General features: G+C 36.1%; 1 protein-coding gene across 1 annotated transcript in view; it reads right to left on the minus strand.

Moving 5' to 3' along the window:
• ITGB8 (integrin subunit beta 8) overlaps window positions 1–20318 on the minus strand; it is a 47389-nt gene that overhangs the window by 12282 nt on the left and 14789 nt on the right. The window contains exons 2-9 of the mRNA XM_063411029.1: window positions 19107–19192; window positions 16338–16512; window positions 13503–13749; window positions 11599–11764; window positions 8716–8874; window positions 3895–3990; window positions 3714–3803; window positions 958–1092 (exon numbers count right to left, since the gene is read on the minus strand). Coding sequence (XP_063267099.1) covers window positions 958–1092; window positions 3714–3803; window positions 3895–3990; window positions 8716–8874; window positions 11599–11764; window positions 13503–13749; window positions 16338–16512; window positions 19107–19192 — 1154 coding nt within the window. The remainder of the gene's footprint in view (window positions 1–957; window positions 1093–3713; window positions 3804–3894; window positions 3991–8715; window positions 8875–11598; window positions 11765–13502; window positions 13750–16337; window positions 16513–19106; window positions 19193–20318) is intronic.

Consider the following 20318-nt stretch of genomic DNA (forward strand, 5'->3'; position numbering starts at 1 on the left):
TCATTAAACAGAACAAATTCCAGTCCTGTTTCTTATGACATGCCCAGAGAGCAACAGTGGGCAAAAGATGTGTTAAGAACAAAAACAGCAAATCCCCCGTAAACTGTAGAAGCTACAAGCAGCAGCAGGCAGACAAAATTTAGAACAGCATAAAATAAATTCCAATTTACATTACAGTTCACACATTTAATTTGTTTTGCTATTTCTACGCACAGATACAAGCTATTTCTCACACTAGCTGAGACACATGCACATGTCAAGCAGGAAAGAACTCCTTGACCCTGCTCTCTACAGACCTCTTCCTGGCAAGCAAAAAGAATTACTCCAGCAGTCCAAGCAATTAAATAAATATATCAAGGCACAGAGAAGTTTTCTGGGAAGGAAACGATGTTCTTTACATCAGCTAGACATCTTCCCCTGCACTGTCATGGTGCATGATGCTCTGTTTCATTCAGTAGGTGGCACCAATTCAAATGGGAATAAAGTATTTTATTAATTTGATTTATAAAATAAAATAATTTGTTTATTAACAATAACAACTCTGATTGTGCAGGAAGACTTCTAAAGCAAGAAGAGAGAAAGGTGACATCTAGTAGACCCAAGGAACACAAATTCCGGTGATTTTTTTCCACTGGGTGATTATCTTTCAATCTATTTACATACAGATTTCATCACAATGGATGTGGTGGTTGTGCCCAGTGGAGGACAAAGAAGGAAAGTTTTAATGGACGTTAGCTTTCAGGAAAAGCTTTGAGCCTTAGTTCCATGGGATTAGTGAGAATTAAAATAAGATTCAGGAAAAATAAACCCAGAGAATAATAGAGAGCCTGTGATCATTAATCACATAAATCCATTTTCAGTTTAAGTAAATCCTTAGAAGATTTCACACCATTGAAACCCAACCAAACAGAAAAATAAGTATTCCAGTTCCTTGAAGAATGAGAACTATCAACATACTTCTTTATTATATCCCACATTTTTACATCCTTCCATGCCAGTTTTTTTACTTCCATCAGGACAAATTGCAGTGATATTGAAATGAAGACCTTGGATCTGGTTATCCACTTGAATTTTCACTTCAGAGATAAGCTTCTGTAACCAAAAAACAAATTTTAATTGCATTGCATCTCAAAATATATTGTACATTAGTGACTAACACCAAGTACAGCTCCTGTGTCTGATTAAAAATGAAGAAAGCTTGTCTGTGTGAATAAAGGAATGAATTAAAGCATTGTTTCCCATGTAGAGACCCAATTACATTCCAAATATACACAACCAGTGAACTGGTAATTCTGATAAAGAGGATTAGGTTTTCCAGATAAAAATGTTTTCAGCTTTGCTAACATGGTTTTGAGACTGCATTTTTCACAATTTGAAAATCTACTCCAACAACCACGCGCAGCAAAAACTGCTCATTGTTTGAGTCTTATGCTGCCTTTTAGCCACACACCTAAAATCCAGCAAGAAACATACATACAACCACTGTTATCCAGCAGAAAAGTTTCCTAATTGACTTGACACTTTAAAACCTTCTGATATTTTGCATCTGTCTTAAAAAAGTTTTCTGTGAACAAACCTTAAAGTGACCTAAAGGCTATTGGGATTATTCTTACTGATTTTTCTGGGTTAGTTAAGACTATATAAGCCAACAATTGGTTGATCCCATTAGGGCATTTTGCAATAAAAAATAATGAAAAAGTAACTACTTTGTAACATGTATGTACTACATGACCTAAAATACTGCTTCCTTCAAGGAAAAAATACTGCTCCTTGACCCTTTAAAAATTTATTAAATCTCTGTACAGACTTATGAGCTGAAAATTTCACCAAGGGATTTTTAAAATTCCTGCATATTGCTATTAAAAACTGAGTTTACTGGGACATTTTTTACTGCTACAAATGGAAATGCAATTATATGAATCTTAACACATGTTTATCTTAGTAACTTTGAAAATTAGTGACTCATCTTTGGCTTTTTAGCCAGGGATTTTCAGCCAGGGTTTTCCATAGCTAAGCCTACGGTTTTCCTGCCTGGAACAAGAGTGCAAGAGGCCCACTGTCACTGAATATCAATACAAAATTTATTTTCTTATCTAAGTCCTTTTTTTTCTAGAATGCAACACATTCAAGACCTGTTCACCATGTGTTTATATATTAAAAAGCCCCTAAAACTATGATAAAAATCTCAAATTGTAAAATCCAATGAAGGTTAGGATGGGAGGAAAGTGTCTAAAAAATGAAAATAAAGCAAAAGCAAACTGGGGGTGGCTGGACCAGGAAAGTCCCACTGAATCTTGTATTGAACTAAATAATTGTTCCATAAAATTTCATTTCCTCCCCTTGATTGTTTGCCCTGCACTGGATAAGAACTGTGTTTCCATTTAGGATGGACTGTGTAAAGCCGTCACACAAAAGAACTACAATTTTCAAGATTTTATGCCAGAAACTCCCCCCAAACCCCCATATTCAAAATGAGATCTCTTGACGTTATAAGAGGAAGTACAATACCAGTGAGAACTTCTCTGAAATTTGACTACCTCTAAACTCCTCTGCTTTCGAAAGTGTTTGCCTTTTTCCCAGTGTCTCCAATGCGACAGTGAGAAAAATGTATGCAGAAGCACTCGATGGACTAGAAACAGACATGGGGGTTGGCTCTTCATTATAGTAAATTTGCTGCAAGCAAACTGTTTGATTCTGTGGTTAAGCAAGTAAAATGGATAACTTCAGCCTCCCAAATCCAATTAATTCAAAAGAAAAAGTGATACCTGTGAATACCTTGCATATACTTTTGTAGTTGGATTTTTGACTTTCTGAACCTGAATGCTTGTGTGTAACTGCACAACTTAACAGCATTCAACCCTGTAACTCATCACATTCATTTAGATGCTGCTCTATGGGCTCTCCATGCTGAAGAACCTCAAATATCTATTTCTTGGCTTCCTTTTCAAAGCTGTTTATATCCTCTTTCCTTCACTAACAGGCCTGTTTCAGTTCCAAACTGCTATTCTGTGCCAATCATGTGTGGAAAATGATTTTATGCTATTTCCCTTACTATTACTTTTTCTTTCCCAAACTATTGTGTTTGTAGCATACTATTGTATGCTACAATTGATGACTCCAAGCAAGAGTTCACAAAGCCATTTCTATTGTTTTCTCCCAAATCTCTATCAAAATCCTTCTTCACTTCCATGCCTCAAACCCCAAAGTCATTACACTGCTTTATACAGTATAGATACTGCTTTTCACTATATCCACTGTTGACAAACTACCTCCTTGTGAATTCCCATCTCTTGTCTGTTTTATAAAAATTATGCTGCAGTCCTCTCCAGATACTGCATTGGGTTTTTGCTCTGAATTTATATGGTGCCTAGACAGTGGTGTCTGGTCTGTAACTAAAAATCTGAGATACCAAAATTCAAATAAATAAACCATCTTTTGAAGTGACATAGCAACAGGTGCAGAGAATCAAACAATATTTAGGAGCATCCTTAGAAATTAAAAACCAGTAGCTCTTGGCTTTGAGACCCTGACAGCCTGGGACTTTAAGAGTTCTCATAAGACAGTATCACCTATCCACCTGTACATTTGGAAAAGTAGGGAATGTATCCTTGTGGATTTCAGATGGAAGACAAGATCCTGGAAATTCCAACTTCAGGCAATGAAAGATGAAAAATGTACAAATATTGCATACATCATTGTCACTCTCATCATACCTGATAAGCTTCTACCACCAAATCATTGAGATTTGCTGCTTGTGATTCTATTTGTCTTGCAACAGTACCAGGCAACAGAGGTAACAGATCCTATGAAAAAGACAATTGATGCACAGTTTTAATCTTAAGTATCAATATTGTGCCTTCAAAATTGAAGAAAGAAATCAAGTTTCTAACCTACTTTATACCAATGAAACTGGCTTCCTTGAACAGCAAAAATAACATTGATGTTATTGTCAATCAATTTTTCAGAGAGCTGCCCAAGAGATGGATGCTCCTGCAAAATACAACAGGAAAGAGAAGATTGCAGATTAGTAGGGAAAAATCTTATATTTCATATATGGCACATTATAGATTTCCAAAACCAATCCAATCTTAACTTCTAAATGTACTGAGAATGCCAGACCGACATCAAAACCATGATGGAGCCAGCCAAATAAACAATAAAAAAAAAATCATAGGGGCATCAACCAGGCCTATCTGTTGCCAATTATGTAGATCTGCTGCACAGTAGGAAGACTAACTCCACAGTACTATTTTGTTGTTTTGAGTCTGATGCTTAAGAAATATGGATATGATGTGGTCCATTGTCCCCCTAGAAGAACAGGGAATGATAGGTGGGTTCTTGTGCAAAAGTCAGGGAGAAAGTGTACAACATGAAGCACTGAGATGAGGTGTGCTTTTGGGAACAGCAAGGAGGGTAATTAAAATGTTTAATTCTCAGATGTGTATTTTAGCATCAAATGCAGTCACTAGATCAGGTTCTGGCAGTGTCAGTATTCTATGCTTATCTGACTTTGGACTCACAGCTTTCTCCTCTTCGTGTTCAAGACTGATTTAAGGATTGATGACTCCAGTCCTCACCATGATGACCTGCTACATTTTCTTAACCACACCTATGCACGAAGAAGATGGCAAGAGTTTCACAGCTCTTCTCAGTGATGCATTGTTCTATTTGGTGGAGTACCTATGACAGCAAGTCCCCTGCCAATGACCTGCTCCTTCTACACTTCTCATTGAGAGATCTGACATGGATTTGAGAACAAGAGCCATGTTCTTATCTCTTCATCCAAATCTGGGGAACTTCAAGGGTGTCTGTGTGGTCCCAATGGGCTTTGTACACCGGGGTTAGGTGAGATCCCTGCAGCTCCAGTACTCTAAACCAAACTGTATCTGAAAACTATTAACCACTTATTAATCAGCCTTAAGTGAGTAGTTCTCAAGAAGTAAATTCAACACTTAAAATTCATTACTAAAAAGAAGGAAGTGACTGTGGCCTTGGCCTGTGATTCCACTTAAAGAGATTTCATCTGGATATTTCCACTTAGGTACTTAAACCTTTATGACCCAGATACTTTTGTTGTCTTTCTTTTCCTGGTAGTTTTCACCATCTGCCCCATATTGTCTCCCTCTTGCAGAAACAGTCTGTTACCCTGAACAATTCCTTTCTCCTCAGATTGTCCCTTGTTACTTAAGCTACCCTGCAAGTCAGCAGCTCTCCTAGAGATAATGTGAATAGCAAGACAACTGAGACAAAGTTATGCAAGGGAGCAAAATCCATTTTCCATCATATTGCACCATTATAAAGAGCTTTGTCCAGAGAGAACTGAAGAGTTTCTAGGTGCAGTTTGATATTAGCCAGAGTACATGCCTCTCTCAACATTTCAGTGCTTTGTAAAAGATTATATCCCTTAAGATAACTGACGAAAGGTAGATAGCACAGTATTAAACAGGCCTTCTTACAGCTCCAGCTGGAGAGAGTAGCCTCCTCCTACACAGTGCTAAGCCCTCGTTCCTTCTCCACGGCACAGAGCACAGTGGTGGGGCCTCCACTGCGCTGCACAACCCCACAGGCCACGTGCAATTGGCTGGCAGACCACAGACACACCAAGTGGTCCCAGGACACGAGTGAAGCCAGATGTTCTGCAAACACCTCCTGCACCGTAAATGTGGGAGTGACAGTGGCAGCACCAAGGCATCATGAGATGGTGGCAACATAAGTCAGTCGTCCTGCTTAGCACAGCATACTAGAGCTGTCTGAATTCCAGCAGAGTGGCCCCTCAACAACTCTGCAACAACAAGCTGAACTCTGGAATCAGGAGTATCAGAAATAGCTGTCCAAGCCTTCATAAAACAAAAGCTTAATCAGAGGGAGCTTACTAAAGTCAAGAGATGACACCATAGACATACAAGTGCTGCAGGAACAGGATCCCCAGCCTACCTCTCCTCACAAGGAAGGCTGAACTTCCATGTACTTGTCATCAATAACTCTCTAGAATGTCCAGCTTCTTGCTCCTTTTTATTAGAATGGAGTTTTTTTTTAAAAAAAAAAAGCCAAAAGCATCAACAGACCCGCACAAGCTTTTAAATTTTAAGCATGTAAAGAGAGGACATAACGTACCAGTGGTCACTCATGGAGCATCACTTTGCTTGCTGTGAAAACCTTGCTCTACTTTATGTATTTTTATCTTACCTCTTCCCACTCGTGCTCAGATAAATGCACTTTAATTTTAGATCATCTTTCTTGTTCCAATTACATCACTCATTTTATTATTTTAACCTACTGTGTTAAGCTGAGAAAATAACTAACACAAATGTTAAGTGTTTCAGAAAGGGAGTTAACCAAGCACAGATCTAAATAAAGAGACTAGATTTCTTTCCTGTCATACATTTTTTTTGCTGACCTTTCTGTGACTGCTTAGCAAAAGTTAGAAAGAAACACGCAGAAAAATGCCTAAGTGGAAACATTTCTGATGTAAAGGCTAAGTTTTATTCAAATAAATAAAGCAAAGTCCTCTTAACTGTCACAAGTAAGAAAAACAAAAATAGGCCAAAATACAATCTTCTCATGACTACCCAAAGCTAAGAATCAATGCATAAAAACAATGTGATTGCAGAAGACTTTAATTTAGCAGAGCCACACAAAATTGTATTGATGTGAAAAAAACCCAAAAATAGGTTTCATATTATGTTTTCTAAAACTTTCATGATATTTCATTAAAATATCAAATAGTCTTCCTAGCCCGTTGATTTCATTCATTCATTTGAAGTTTCATTATGGATATCAGTGAATAAAATAAGCGCATATACCATGGATGAGAACAAAAAAGCAAGAAACCAGCACACTTTCCCTTACAGACACTATTGTGTTGTCATCAAATCTGGTCCAGAAAATGCAATTCCTGCTATGAAGTGCATGCCTACTGTTAACATGTGCACATGCAAATTTAGCCCATATTTTAAAAAAAGGGGTTAGCAGCCAGAAAACACATGGACCTAAATGTGCCACCACAGATCTAAGTGCCTTTCAAGGTCATTTAATTTGAGTGGCTAAAAAACCCAATTTCATAAAATATATCAACAGTAGTCATTATGGATTTTTTTTTCCATATGGGACAGTAAAATTATGATCTTTCAAAACAGAATGCAGAATATCAGTTAAAACACCATTTTTTCAGTCAGCTATCAATCCATAATAGCTGCTTAGAAAGATATTAATTAATTTTGTCTATATTTTCCATTGGTGAGTTTCTGGAGTTGCAGGAGAAATTAATTTTCGAAGTTGGACAAAAAATAAATATAGTTTGTTGGGGTTTTTTTTGAAACAGACAACATATTTATTATTAAAGGAATCCTGAACACCAGAAAAAGATTTGTACCTTTAGAAATTATTTAATAAGCAGAGTAAATATCCTCTGAGTTATAGCATTCCAACTAGAAAATCTAAAAAGAAAGAAAGAAAGACAGAGAATGTTCTGCTTTGGGAAACAAAAGTTTCAGGATTATTTGCTCTAAGTAGAATAAACTGATTAGAATAGAAAAAAAATTTCCGACATCTGTGAGGAAATATCCAGGAGGTGACAGAGGGAGTGTATGAATGCGAGAATGTCAGATAATCAGAAATCTAAATAACCTTCCTGTGAGCACATACTGATCTCCCTCCTCCGCTCAGCAAGGTCCCAAACACTCACCGCTTCCCAGAAAGCTCCCGTATTTCATGATCACACTACAGCCAGCAGCCTCTTCCTGCTGCTCCACCATCCTTGCAAACAACAGTTGCCGGGATTACATTCAGGTCTAACCTCACACAAGCTCTCCCAAGCCCTTCACTTGCACATTGCTGGCTCTGGCTGAACACAGGCAGTGCACTTTAACTAAGTGCAGCCTGCACTGGGAACAAAATTTCAACGTGTTTAACTGTACCCCAATTCATACTTCTGCTTTCTGGGAATTACATCACAATTAAGGAGTGATTCACGTTTCCTAAATAAACAATTCATATTTATTTAAGAAAATACAGAAAGCAGTTGAAACCTACAATTCTTAGGCAAAAATTCCTATCTTCAGTCACTTATGACTACTTTATCTATTGCCGAAGAAAATATTTTGAAAGCTAAAAATATCTGTTGAAAGCATCTTATTTTGCTACAGTAGATTTGATGCAACTTTTTGCAGAGGTGCGTATTAGCACATATTGGCTTTCTACTGTGAAATCTGAATGCATTTAATGCTAGTCCTTCCATTTGAGGTAGCTCATTGCTGTTGTATGCCCTCTGGTTTACTCTTACCAAGCCGTTTCAACCAATGCCCCTGTGCATCCTCTGACCATAAACCATAACCACTACCTTTGTCTTGTGAGCAGGATTGTACTTCTCTTACATATTACCAGCTTCTACTTGTGCAAAATATCACACCACACACTTCTTATATTTTATACAAAATGTGTGTGATTTTTATGAGATGCTAATAAAAACCCATACGAAAACCATAACATAGCCTCCTTTGCTGTGTACTGGTTTTTTCAGGCTCCAGAATACTTCAGTCCACACAAAAAGAATGCCAATATGCCAAGTATCCAGTGCTTCATTTCACAACTTGCCTACCTGGAAATATACTATTCTAATAACTGAAATAAAAAGAATGCTTTGAGAGCAGTCTAAAAACCTCCTCACACAGTTTTGCACTGCCTCTCTGAAGGCAAAATCTATGACATATACCTTACCATACTCGTAGCTTTGATGTACACATTATCTTTCAAGTGACAGTTTCCATCATGGGGAATTACAATTCCTGCTAATTTACTATCAAGGGCCAGATGGGAAGTTTGATCTGTCATCACAAGAAGCAGTCGCTTTGCTTCTTTACGCCATCCAATATGGCTCTACAAAGAAAACAAAATTAGGCATAAGAAAGCAGTAGCTACCTATTTTCTAAAACAATCAACAAAAAAAATGAAAAATTAACATGAAAGACCACTTTCAGATGTTACACTGCCTGGCAGCACTGTGTTTAAACCCAGCTAATTAAAGCATTTGGTGTGGAAATAGATGTAATGCACTACATCTGAAAACCACCGATTTCTTTGCTTTTTCCTATTTACCATTTTCTTTGCTTTTTAAAGAATGATGTCCCACTATACATGCCAGTTATGCTTTATATTAGTGGGCTTGATAACAGCTGTCACACTGTGTGTGTCACTTTTACGTACAAATACAAAGCACATGGTTTGTAAAATCCTCTGGGGTCCAAGGAAGCATTACAACCAGTAAATATGCACTCATCCATATTGACTCTTGGCACTCTGTTGTATTTTTACTTTAATTACTTTATATTCTCATCACTCTATAATTTCCTTTTCCTACACAAATTTCAGGAAAGTACATTAGTATGCAATCACAAATCAATAAACTGAAGTTTGAAGGTCTTCATGCAATTACAAATTGAGAAATTCCTTATTATGCAGTAAAATGCCACATTTATCCACCATCTTAAGGGATTGATAGCAGAGTGGCAGCCTCAAGGGTGAATTGAATGTCTTTTAGGAATCTGATGATGTGAAGGATGCAGCAGGGTAAGCTTATATCTAAATTGATTTAGATGCCATTTTCAAAACATTTGTCTCCCTGATTATATTCAAATTTCTGAGGCGCACAGAAAACATATCATATGCTTTTGCATTATTCCCTCTCTTGATAATTCCATCTTCTTTTTCACTGCTTCCATTTTATCTCCTTCCTATGACACAGAATCTCTACCATTCTCATGTGAAACTTACCTGCAATACAGTCCATGTACTCAGCCACACTTTGGGACTTACTCTCTGCCTTCATTTCTTCACAGAGAGGGCTACAGCTCCCTTCTCAGGCTCTCTCTACTATCTCTGAATGGGGATTAAATATCTCAAGCCAGCAAGAATAACAATTACAGAGGGGTATCATGTCTTTACCAACTTATACTTTAGGCATCAGTCTCCCTAGGACACTCCTAGACAGTATTCCTCTAAAGACAGAGTATTTTAAGTTCTATTTGTAAACAGGTTTTGTTTTGAATAATTCCAAATTCTCTGCCAGCACTGTAAAAAGCTCTTCTTCTAAGACTCATCATTTGACTTAGTCACTTTGGGACTTGTTTAGTTTTAGGTAAACCTGTGAGGAGCAGGGAGTTGGACTCGGTGATCCTTATGGGTCCCTTCTGACTTGACATGTTCTGTGATTCTGTGATTCCTTCCTACATATGTCACAGCAATCAAAATTTTAAAGTAGCTCCATGTCCTAACCTGTACCTTTTGCAGCTCTGATGTACTGTTTAAAGCAAGACGGAGCAAGTTATAAAGGTCTATTGTAGGCACAATGAGTGCATATTAACATAATTTATAGTTCTTGATGGTCATTATGAACTGCACATTTTTCCCATCCATTTCAGTTCACAATTCACTAAACAGGAAAGCCTCCACATTCTCATCAATGTTTCCATTCTATTGTTCTTGGAAGCATATATTATTCTAGAACTCACATGTCATAAGTGTGGAATGTGTCCAGTGAGATACACTGAAATTTTAGGAATTTTTCCAAAGTTCCAGAAAATTTTTTTGTAACAGCTTCGATCACAGTGTTTATGAAGAGTGGTTTTTACATACCTGTTCATCAAAATTTGAAAATAAAATTGGACCAAACTATTAATTTTTAGCATAGTTTGGATTACTTGAGATGTTGTACTACTCAGAAAAATAGTGTGAAGATGGACAAGATAAAAGAATTGTCCTGACATCATTCTAACAGATGAGAAACACGCCAAGCCTGTGATTTCAATGGCAGTTGAATATTTTATAGAGCATTACCAAACGCATGAATTAGCCAAACTTCAGAATTTGTATTGCATTAATATGCATAAGAAGAAAACCAACACCAAAATAGCTCTCTAGAGCAAAACAAACACTTTATCTAATATTCTTACACCTTGAGACATATTTATGTAGATCTTTTCCACCCTTTTCTGCATGGGACAGACTGTGAGGAAATTTTATCAATATACAAAAGTTAATTTTTAGTTGATTTGTACTGTTTTAAAATTTGAAATCTTTAAAGCTGAGAACATAGAAGTTCTTCTGTTTTCCTTATCTACACAAGCGGCTATGTAAAGATTTCACTCAACTCTCAAGTTCTTAAGAAGAAATGTCAAAATGTATGTCTTAATTGAGGAACACAAGCAGTGCCTTAATGATTTTTAAAACTAATTATGTAATTGACTGAAACTAATACATATGTCTGTTCAAACAAGAAGCAGTTGCTTTCATCATCCATCCTATATTGGTTAGGCTGGTTAAAGTCAGAAATTGAAGATCCGTAACCAATACTGAAAGATGTTCCCTCACGCTCCCCATTTTCAGTTACAATTGGAAATGTATAGTTAAGGGGAAAAAATGGAAAAGGAGAAAAAAATCTTATTATTACCAGGCATAGCCCTGGCATTTGAATTCAGGAACACTCACCACCAGTGTATCTATACACACACAAATATATATATATATATATAGAGAGAGAGAGAGAGAGAGAGAGTGCCTGAATTACTATTTCTGTACTCTTTTGTAAATAAGCTCCTTCCTTACCTGGCACACAGCTGCTTGGAGCATCGCATCGAAACCCCCTTCAGGTGTATCAATATTCCCAGAAATTTTTTGTTTATTCACTGCATTTTTGAATTCTGCTATATTGTCAGTCAGGGATAGCACATGAATATAACCATGAGGAGGCATACAATCTAAATTGTAATCACTGTACAAAAACAAAACAAACAAAAAGCCTCATTTTTTCTTTTGAAAGAGATGTAAATATTGCATTCCTATTAACCCATAAAATCCTTTTACTAATTAAGATGTATGTGGCACAGAATAAGAAACACTGTAAAAAAGAGTAATTCCATGTGAAATTAAGTTCAGTGGGAAGTAGTCGTAATTAACTACAAAAAATGTACATTATCTTGTATTTTATGGAATTGTGTATATAAAAACTTAATATATTAACAATATATGTAGTGATTCGTAAAGAACAAAAATGCAACAAGAGGGATGCCATGATCTCAGGGAGTATATAAACCCTTCTGGAGTATCTACAGTGTGGTACAGCTTTGCTTTTCATTATTCTGAGAAAGGACTATCACACTGAAACAGTAAGGTTTTATAATAGGTTGCTACACAGACTACTGAATCAAACTATAACAAAATCTAAGTTCCTATAATTCCTATATCCACTAGTGTTACATAAATGTACATAAAATTAATATTGATATAAATAATAATTACCTTATCAAAGAGATGAGAAAATCCATTTTCAGTAATGTAACAGCAAATGATACTTTCTCAAATTATGCACAAGGGAGAAAGTCTGATTTTTGTCAAAGGTAAGCTACGGAAACAGCACTCATACAAGTCATTGATCTGGGACCCATTCACAGATATGATTTATGGCACAGGTTGAAGAGCTCATCCATTTCAGAAATGCTGAGCAGGTTTCAATTCTCTTAATTTCCACTGCATCAAGACTGTAACCTGCCCTCCTCCAAATCAAGGTACAGTCAAAGAAGAGAAACTGGCATTGAAAGGATTAATACCTCTGCAGATGTCTCCTCTTAGGCAAAATAGATCGTGACCTAGACATGCCAATCAATATCCACTCACTATATATAGATGGTCTAGATGACTGTTTTTTCCATAGACAGTCACATCTCTAGAATGAATTCCACTACCAGGAACCAATTCAAAACCCACTGAAATCACAAAAGGTACTTAGGAACTTCACAGAACTTCAGATCATGTCTTCCCAGGAAAGGCAAGCAAGAAAGTATGAAGCATTAATATTTGCTTTTCCAACTACTATAATTTATATACCTCTGAATTTGTTGTTCTCCAGGGGTTTTGGAAGTGATCCCTCTCCTTTATATGTGTTGAACCCAAGGTATACAAAAAAGGCATGGCATGAAAAAAGAAATGCAGGCTAGAATATCTTTTTAAAAGAGGAGTTCCTTCACATTAGAACTGTATATCAGAGGATCGCTTACGTTCATTAAATGAGCTGAAACAAACCACATCATGTCGACAAAAGTAGAATTTTCAGGAAAGAGTTAATGAATACATGACCATACATTAGAAAGTACGTAGCTCAGAAAGTAAAAACTTTGTGATGAATCTAGGTAACATATCCAAAATAACCAAAACCACAACAGTTGACTTTAAACATACCCAAATATTCCAAAGCAGCATGGGTTTTGGCTTATTTTGCTAGAGAAAATACGGCACATTTTTTCTGATACAGAAACAGTTTTTCTGAAATCACTCACTAGAAGCAATCATTGTAAAAAAATCTTCAGCATTTCCTTAGGAACTTTGTCAAAGAACCATGGTAAAAGGAAACAAAGTTAAATTCTGAAGAATTTTAAAAATATATATGTGTAATGCATATTTCTGTCATTAAATACACATTTCAGTGTTACAATAAATGTAAAAAGACTACATACCTGCACTGGTTATGGATTCTACCTGGATGAATGCTAATATATGGTGACACAGTTTTATCCACATAGGATCCAAATCCAAGTCGAAAGTCAAGAGAAATATTCTCCATCTTTTTAGATAAAGCAAATCCAACGGAATTTAACTTTTCTATATTGTTGTGCATAGAGGCTGAGACATCAACTAAATAGTAAAGATCCACAGGGTATTTCTCTAAAGGACGAACTTTTAACATAAAGTTTGCTTCACTTCCTGATTAAAAAAAGAAACAAACATGTTATTTACTATTTCTGAATGGACATGCTTAAAAATACATTTGTTTTGTAGCAACCTCAGCACAAAGTTGTTTGTGTCAGCAAAGAGAAAAAACAAACAAACAAGAAAATCTCCCAAGGGTAAATAAAATCTTGAAGAAGCATTCAAAAATAAGCCATAAAGGGTTGTTTTGTAGAACATCTTGGGGTTTTTTTCTTGCAGCAGTACTGTGCAATTTATTGTAAAAAATCTGACTTCTCCTCATTTTGTTTTAAATTCATGGTTATGCAATCCCTTTGGCATTATAACAAAAAGCAGTTGTGGCTCACAAAGGACACAGACCTGCATACAAATTGGGGTCAGTCACTTCAAGGTTGTCACTTCAAAGTATGTAAATGTATCCTGCAAATAGTTTGTCATATGACAGAATCTAAAACTACATACACACCACAAGGGCAGCACAGCCTGAAAAACTCACATAAATAATGATACAAGTTTATCCCAAACTGCTTTCAAAGATTTGATGAGAAAACGCCATAGGATCAAAATATATATTTTTAAAAAAAAAGGTTTCAATATAAAAAATATTCTTTCTTTTGGCATACACAAAACACACACCAAACAAAAGAACCCTTATTTCAGGATGATAGATGTATGGGTCTCCTGCAAACCCCAAACATACTCTCATATGTAATAAAATCATGAATGCTTTGGAAGCTGCTAAAACTAGTCCTCACATTTTTGCTTGCCTAATATTGTAGAATGGCAGCAAAACAAGTGATTTGCATGGGCAAAGCAGGTACAGTAATGCAGAGTTTCAAATTAGCCATCATTTCATGTCACCCAAACTGTGAGCTCACAGCAGAAATCAGTTCAGGATCTTCATCTGGTGAGTGGAGAATCTAACCCAGTATTGTGCAATGAAGGTACAACAAAGGACAGAAGGAAGGAAGGTGTTACAGAAGAACTATACAGGTTTCCAATAAAAACTATCAAAAAGTACATCCAACACAGAAATCTGACTCAGAAAAATTAAATATGTGAAGTACTTTCTTCCAATGGTCTTTGAACGTAATCCATCTGAAAATGTCAGGATTTGTCTGTATTAGGTCTTGCATGAGAAAACAATTTCAGTGTGCTGTAATTTATGTTTCCTCTTTGCCAAATTGAATTACTTTTTGTAAACGATCCTTGCAGGTCTCCAGTTTGCATATAGTGAGATACTGAGTGCAGCTTTTATTTTTTCCCACATAAATCCTAAATGATGAGTATATGTAAACAGTGACAAAACCCCCCAGTATCAAAACAAAAGCATGTTTGTCTGTGTGATTATACCGTATCAAATGTCTGTTTTGAGGAAACATTACAGTTGTATATTTGTGTGTTTCCCTGAGGCAGAATATATGGGCAAGATATCTTTATATAAAAAGTTCTTCTTCTGGAGTCCTTGAAACTTCATTCTTCTGCCTCCCTGATGCAAAAACTCCTGCAAAGCATAAGGAACTCCAAACTTAATTTCATTATTTACTGGAAAAAAGGTTAAAGAAAACAATTTTAGAAAGCTAACTTTCTTCCTATGAGTCCATCATGCTTTTGGAAATAAATGTGATTACAGAGAGAGCTTAGAGGTAGCTCAGTTTCTGAAACCATTTCTCTGTACAAATCAGAGTATCAGTCACTGCTTTGGAAGGAAAGTGAGGAAAGGAGAAGTGGTGATGTTACTTTGACTGTTTTATTATTATAAAGAGTGAAAAATAGAGCTCCTTTGTGCTTTACTCATGCAGATCCTTCTCTTTTCCCTTGTAATTGACAGAAGATTATAATTTCTACAGTGAAGATCAGCAAAATGCTTCTCCTAAACACTTAATGTTTTCCTGACAAAGGTTGATCCATCTCACATATTTCTTTCTCCAATTATTCTTTGCAAAATAAATAAATAAATAAATAATTTTTAATTGAGTGGAAGGTAACCCTGCATCCCTTTATATCACCTTCACTTTGCTGTTGCCTACAGCTTTTTTAGAGACAGAGAATGAACACTGACTTAACTAGACTTGAGCTGAGGGCAAATGGAGATATACCAGTTATAAAAAATTCAGACAGTGAACAACTAAGCCTTCTTTAGGAATTTAGTCTTTTCTCATACAATGGTTTTGGTTTTTTTCTAGTTGTCTAGTCAATGCACTTGAAATAAGAAATAATCAAGAAGTTTATCAAACTATGAATTTAGGAATTATAACTCTATTTCCTTTCAGAAGGAGCAGTTTATACACATGTAAGGCGAAAGTGGTAAATCGCGAAAGAATCAAGAAACCACATAATAAAACAGGAAAGACTACCTAAAATTCCCTTTCCACTTATTACTTGCATTTTTCTGACTTCAGCTGTGTTTGACAGAAACAATTCTTGGTGAAGATGATACTTGAATATGGGAGCAACATCATCACTGTTCTATATAATACAATGCTATAGCATCATTGTTCTAAATAATTATTCCAGATGCCTCTTCACAAAATATCTGTACTTAGAAGTATTGTTTTTATTTTGAATTTATTTTAACATCAACGTGTTAGAGACAACCCAACCTGGACGCAGTTGGACTGAAACTTTTCCTGGTGTCACTTGTGTATTTGTTTCATGGTCACTAGGTATTGTGACATGAACCGTGGGGTTTTCAACCAAATCTGATTGGCAGCCTCTTTTCATTAAGTTGAAAACAGTGTCACAGCGTCCCTTCTGTGTTGTGCCAGCCATGAAATCCTGTTTAATAAGAAACAAAAAGTACAAAACAATGTGAGCTGAAAAAAACCCTGTACTACCTTCAAAGGATGAAGAAAACCAAAATAATAGTCTTTGAAACAATAAAATATGCTACTATAATTGCATAAAATATAGAACAAGTTCATAAAGCCATATGTTTTTAATAACGGCAATGATGGAATCTTTAATTAGAAGTTAAACCTAATTGCCACATTGACCCTTTTCTACACAGAAAAACTTTTTAACGAGAAATAAGATCTTGCACAATCAGAACAAGCTGACTTTGGAGAAAAAAGGAAATTACACACTGTTATTATGTCACAAAAAAAAAAGTTCTGTGCTGTGCTATGAGCTTGTTTCAGCATGAAAGTGTCAGTCCCTCAACATCAAAACAGTTTAGTTTTCAGAAGAATCCACTGGTAATGTTACTAAGGCTGATATTTATTAGGAACACCAGAGGTCAGCTCTAGATTTAGCCAACCTGAATTTGTCTATCCCACTACACGAAATCCAAAGTCCTGCTGAAGAACATCATTTCAATTCCCGGAAAGAGGAAGCCATGCATTATTACAGGAGTGGACAGTTTAAGATGCCACCAACATAAAAAAGGCTTTGTAGCAACAGAAAAGTGATTAATAGAAAGATGATGTCAGAAGCAGCCTCCTTTGCCACACTGAAAAAGTTGTCAAAAAATAGTGCCAAAATGATCCAACACAAAATTCTTTCCTGACCACTAATCTGATGATTAATATGAGTCTGAACATGCAGGGAAAAAAAAAAGAAAGAAAAAAAAGACAAGCTCTTTTGTAGTCTTTCGAAGTATTGGTCCATCTGAGTCAAAGCTGGAGACCAACCAAACAAAGGACAATCTCTGATCTTTCAGATGCAAATAGGGAAAATAAGCAATCTAAAATACAGTCAACTGTATATTAGATAATAAATAGTCATGTAGACCCTGTAAAGACTAGAGAAACCCCTGAAGAATTAAATATGACAGGCCTGTATCTTGTTTTTCAAATTCCAGCTTATTTTTGTAGTGTATCTCTGATGCATTTTTTCTATAACCTTCTTTATTAAAAAACAACAGAGACTACTTTTTAGGTTATTGCTATTTATACACTCTTTGTAGTGCATACTTTTCAAAAAGCTAGATTTTTAAATGTGTAGAGAATTTAGCTACTTTCACAACTAGTAATGACTAATAGATTTGTAGTGTTTTCTGAAGTCCACTGTGTGTGGGTATAAATTCAAGACATCTCAAGAGTTCCTCAGGGCCGACTATCTTATTAAAAATATTGTTCTCATGAAGCAGGCAGGCTAAGCTGCACTGCAATATTTCCATCTGCAATAATATGGGTTTTGCCTTTCCATGACCATGGATGGTGTGTAGGTGAGCCAGCGATTTAAGAGGGTTTGACAAAGCCCTGGTGTCCATGAACAGCTCTCATGATTGACTTGAGAAGTGAAGCAAGACAAGCAGAGCAGAAGAGAAACTGGCCAAGTACATGTGCATACCTAGAAGGGGACCCCTGCAACTCCATAGCCCTGGAAACTTAGCAAATGCTGTTCCATGATAAATGCAGAGGGGGGAGGATAAAGCTTTGCCCTTTGTAAGACAGGACACGGGGCCAGAATAATGAACCCCTCCACACTGTAATCCATTGTGCCATCTGCACATGCTAAGCTTCCTCTGGAAAAACCAGCCCTGCATGCCTCTACCCATCCTTGCATTACTTAGCTTTGTACCTTTGGCAGAGTAAGTTAATGATTCCAAGACAAAATATCTCAGATATTGCCAGTGCCTTACACTCCTTATCTCTGCCAGACACACCCCAGGAATTTATCTACCTTCTCTGCTAACCTGAAAGCTCTTACTGGTAATTTCCACGTGAGCTTAAAGAGCGTACAAGCTTGCTATGGTCAGTGATTTGCTCCTCTGAAGTGATCACCCAAAATCATGCTATCAACACGGTTATTTTCTGTCAAACAAAACCAGATATTCCCATATTCTTACAGTTTGCAAAGTAACAATAATTTCAGAATAATTCTTGCTACCTAAGATCTATCTTCTGTGCTAAGTCTCAGAACTGAGAGTTTCAAGTGTCAAAATGAGAAAAGCATCATTTTTTCCATTTGTGATAGGATCATAATATAAGGTGAAGTTGAAGTCAATTCCACTGTTAGCACAGCCTTTTGCTAAATGCAGCAGACACATATGTATAGACTTGTTTTCATATATTGTGAAGACTTTATAATATAAAATACTGATAAGTAATTTTGCTTTTGAAGCCAAAAACTGTTAAACTCTCAAAGCTACTGTAAGTCTGCCAAAGCTGTCTACAAAGCAGATGGAATGCATTAAAAAGGTCTCACTTTAGTTAAAATTACTGCAATTTTCCAAATAAAAGATTGCATTTTCTCCTTTGGAAACAAAATATATTTCACATGATTTCTCAGGTTCTGTCTCTAGGGATCATTTAAAGATTTTCTTGCTATTTCTCACTATAATTTTCTCAGTTTAAAAGTCTTTATCTTTATAAAGATCAGAAGGAGCTAAAATATAAAGTCAAATATAATTAAGGAAAATGTCATACCTCTTGAGCACACCATCCACACTCTGGACCCAAAGCAAGACACTTTGTGCACGTTACTGCATTTGAAGTGGCACATCTGTTTTCCGCTGCAATGAAATACAAACCCAAACATTCATGATTTATGATGATATGTGAAATTGTAAAATACCTAATTTTAAACCAAGATTTCAAAAATTACTTCTCCAGATTAAGAGCGATGACAATCTATTAAAACAGAAGTAAATCAGAAGAAAGGCACTGTGGCAAGGGAATACCATTTTCTTTTATTTACAGTCTAGAACTATATGCACAGATTAAATAAACTCCATTCATAATTCACAAGGCCAAATTTTCAAGATCCCGATTTACAATAATTTTGAAATGCAAGTTTATCTTTGGCACGTATCTTGCTGATTTACTGCCTAAGAGAAAAAAATTTACTAGGTAGCTTATCTCTTTACAGACATTTTCCCTTTAAGTCATTTACACTTGACTGAATTATTCATTATTCACTCCTCATGAAACCCAAAGTATTTTCTCACCTTCTATAAATATTCCCCCTCTGCATATTCATTTTTGCAATGAATAGTTTCCCAGAAGAGGAGGATTTTCTTTTCCAGAAGCAAATAGAAATGTATCCAACACTACATGTGTCACAGATTGAATACACATCTTTCTGTACCAACAATTGCAAAAATTGTGCCTACTTACATGTCTACCAGCAAAGTCCTTTGTATCCTTTTCACATCTTTGTTTTATAGATCATTGCTTAAGTTACTACTCTTTCCTATGAAACTTTGGCAGTTGGTGTTGAGAAGAAGAGCTTTTCCAAGGGACTTGGCCAGCTCAGCTTGAATGCCAGCATTAGTGTATCCTTTCAGCATGTTGAGCACAAGTCTCTTGCACACCCATGCACCTCTAAACAAGACAGAAGTCACCTGCTAAGAGTTATATGGAGGGCACAAAATGCACAGCTTGGTAGTAGTGCTGTTTAACAACACTGCTTTGTGGCATGTTCAGCTTGCCATATTAGAAAATATACAGGGAACAAAATAAATTTAATTTCTGTATACAACAAAAGGCTACATATGTTAATTGGTCCATGGTGATAGCGTGCATCATCATATCAAAACAGTTTGATGACAGGTTTGTTTTTCATCCGAAGTTTTGGCTACATGCACTGTCTCTGAGATTATTTCTTTCCAACCTATAATAATAATGCAAACTATCTCT

This window comes from Prinia subflava, chromosome 1, assembly GCF_021018805.1.
Source record: "Prinia subflava isolate CZ2003 ecotype Zambia chromosome 1, Cam_Psub_1.2, whole genome shotgun sequence".
NCBI lineage: Eukaryota > Metazoa > Chordata > Aves > Passeriformes > Cisticolidae > Prinia > Prinia subflava.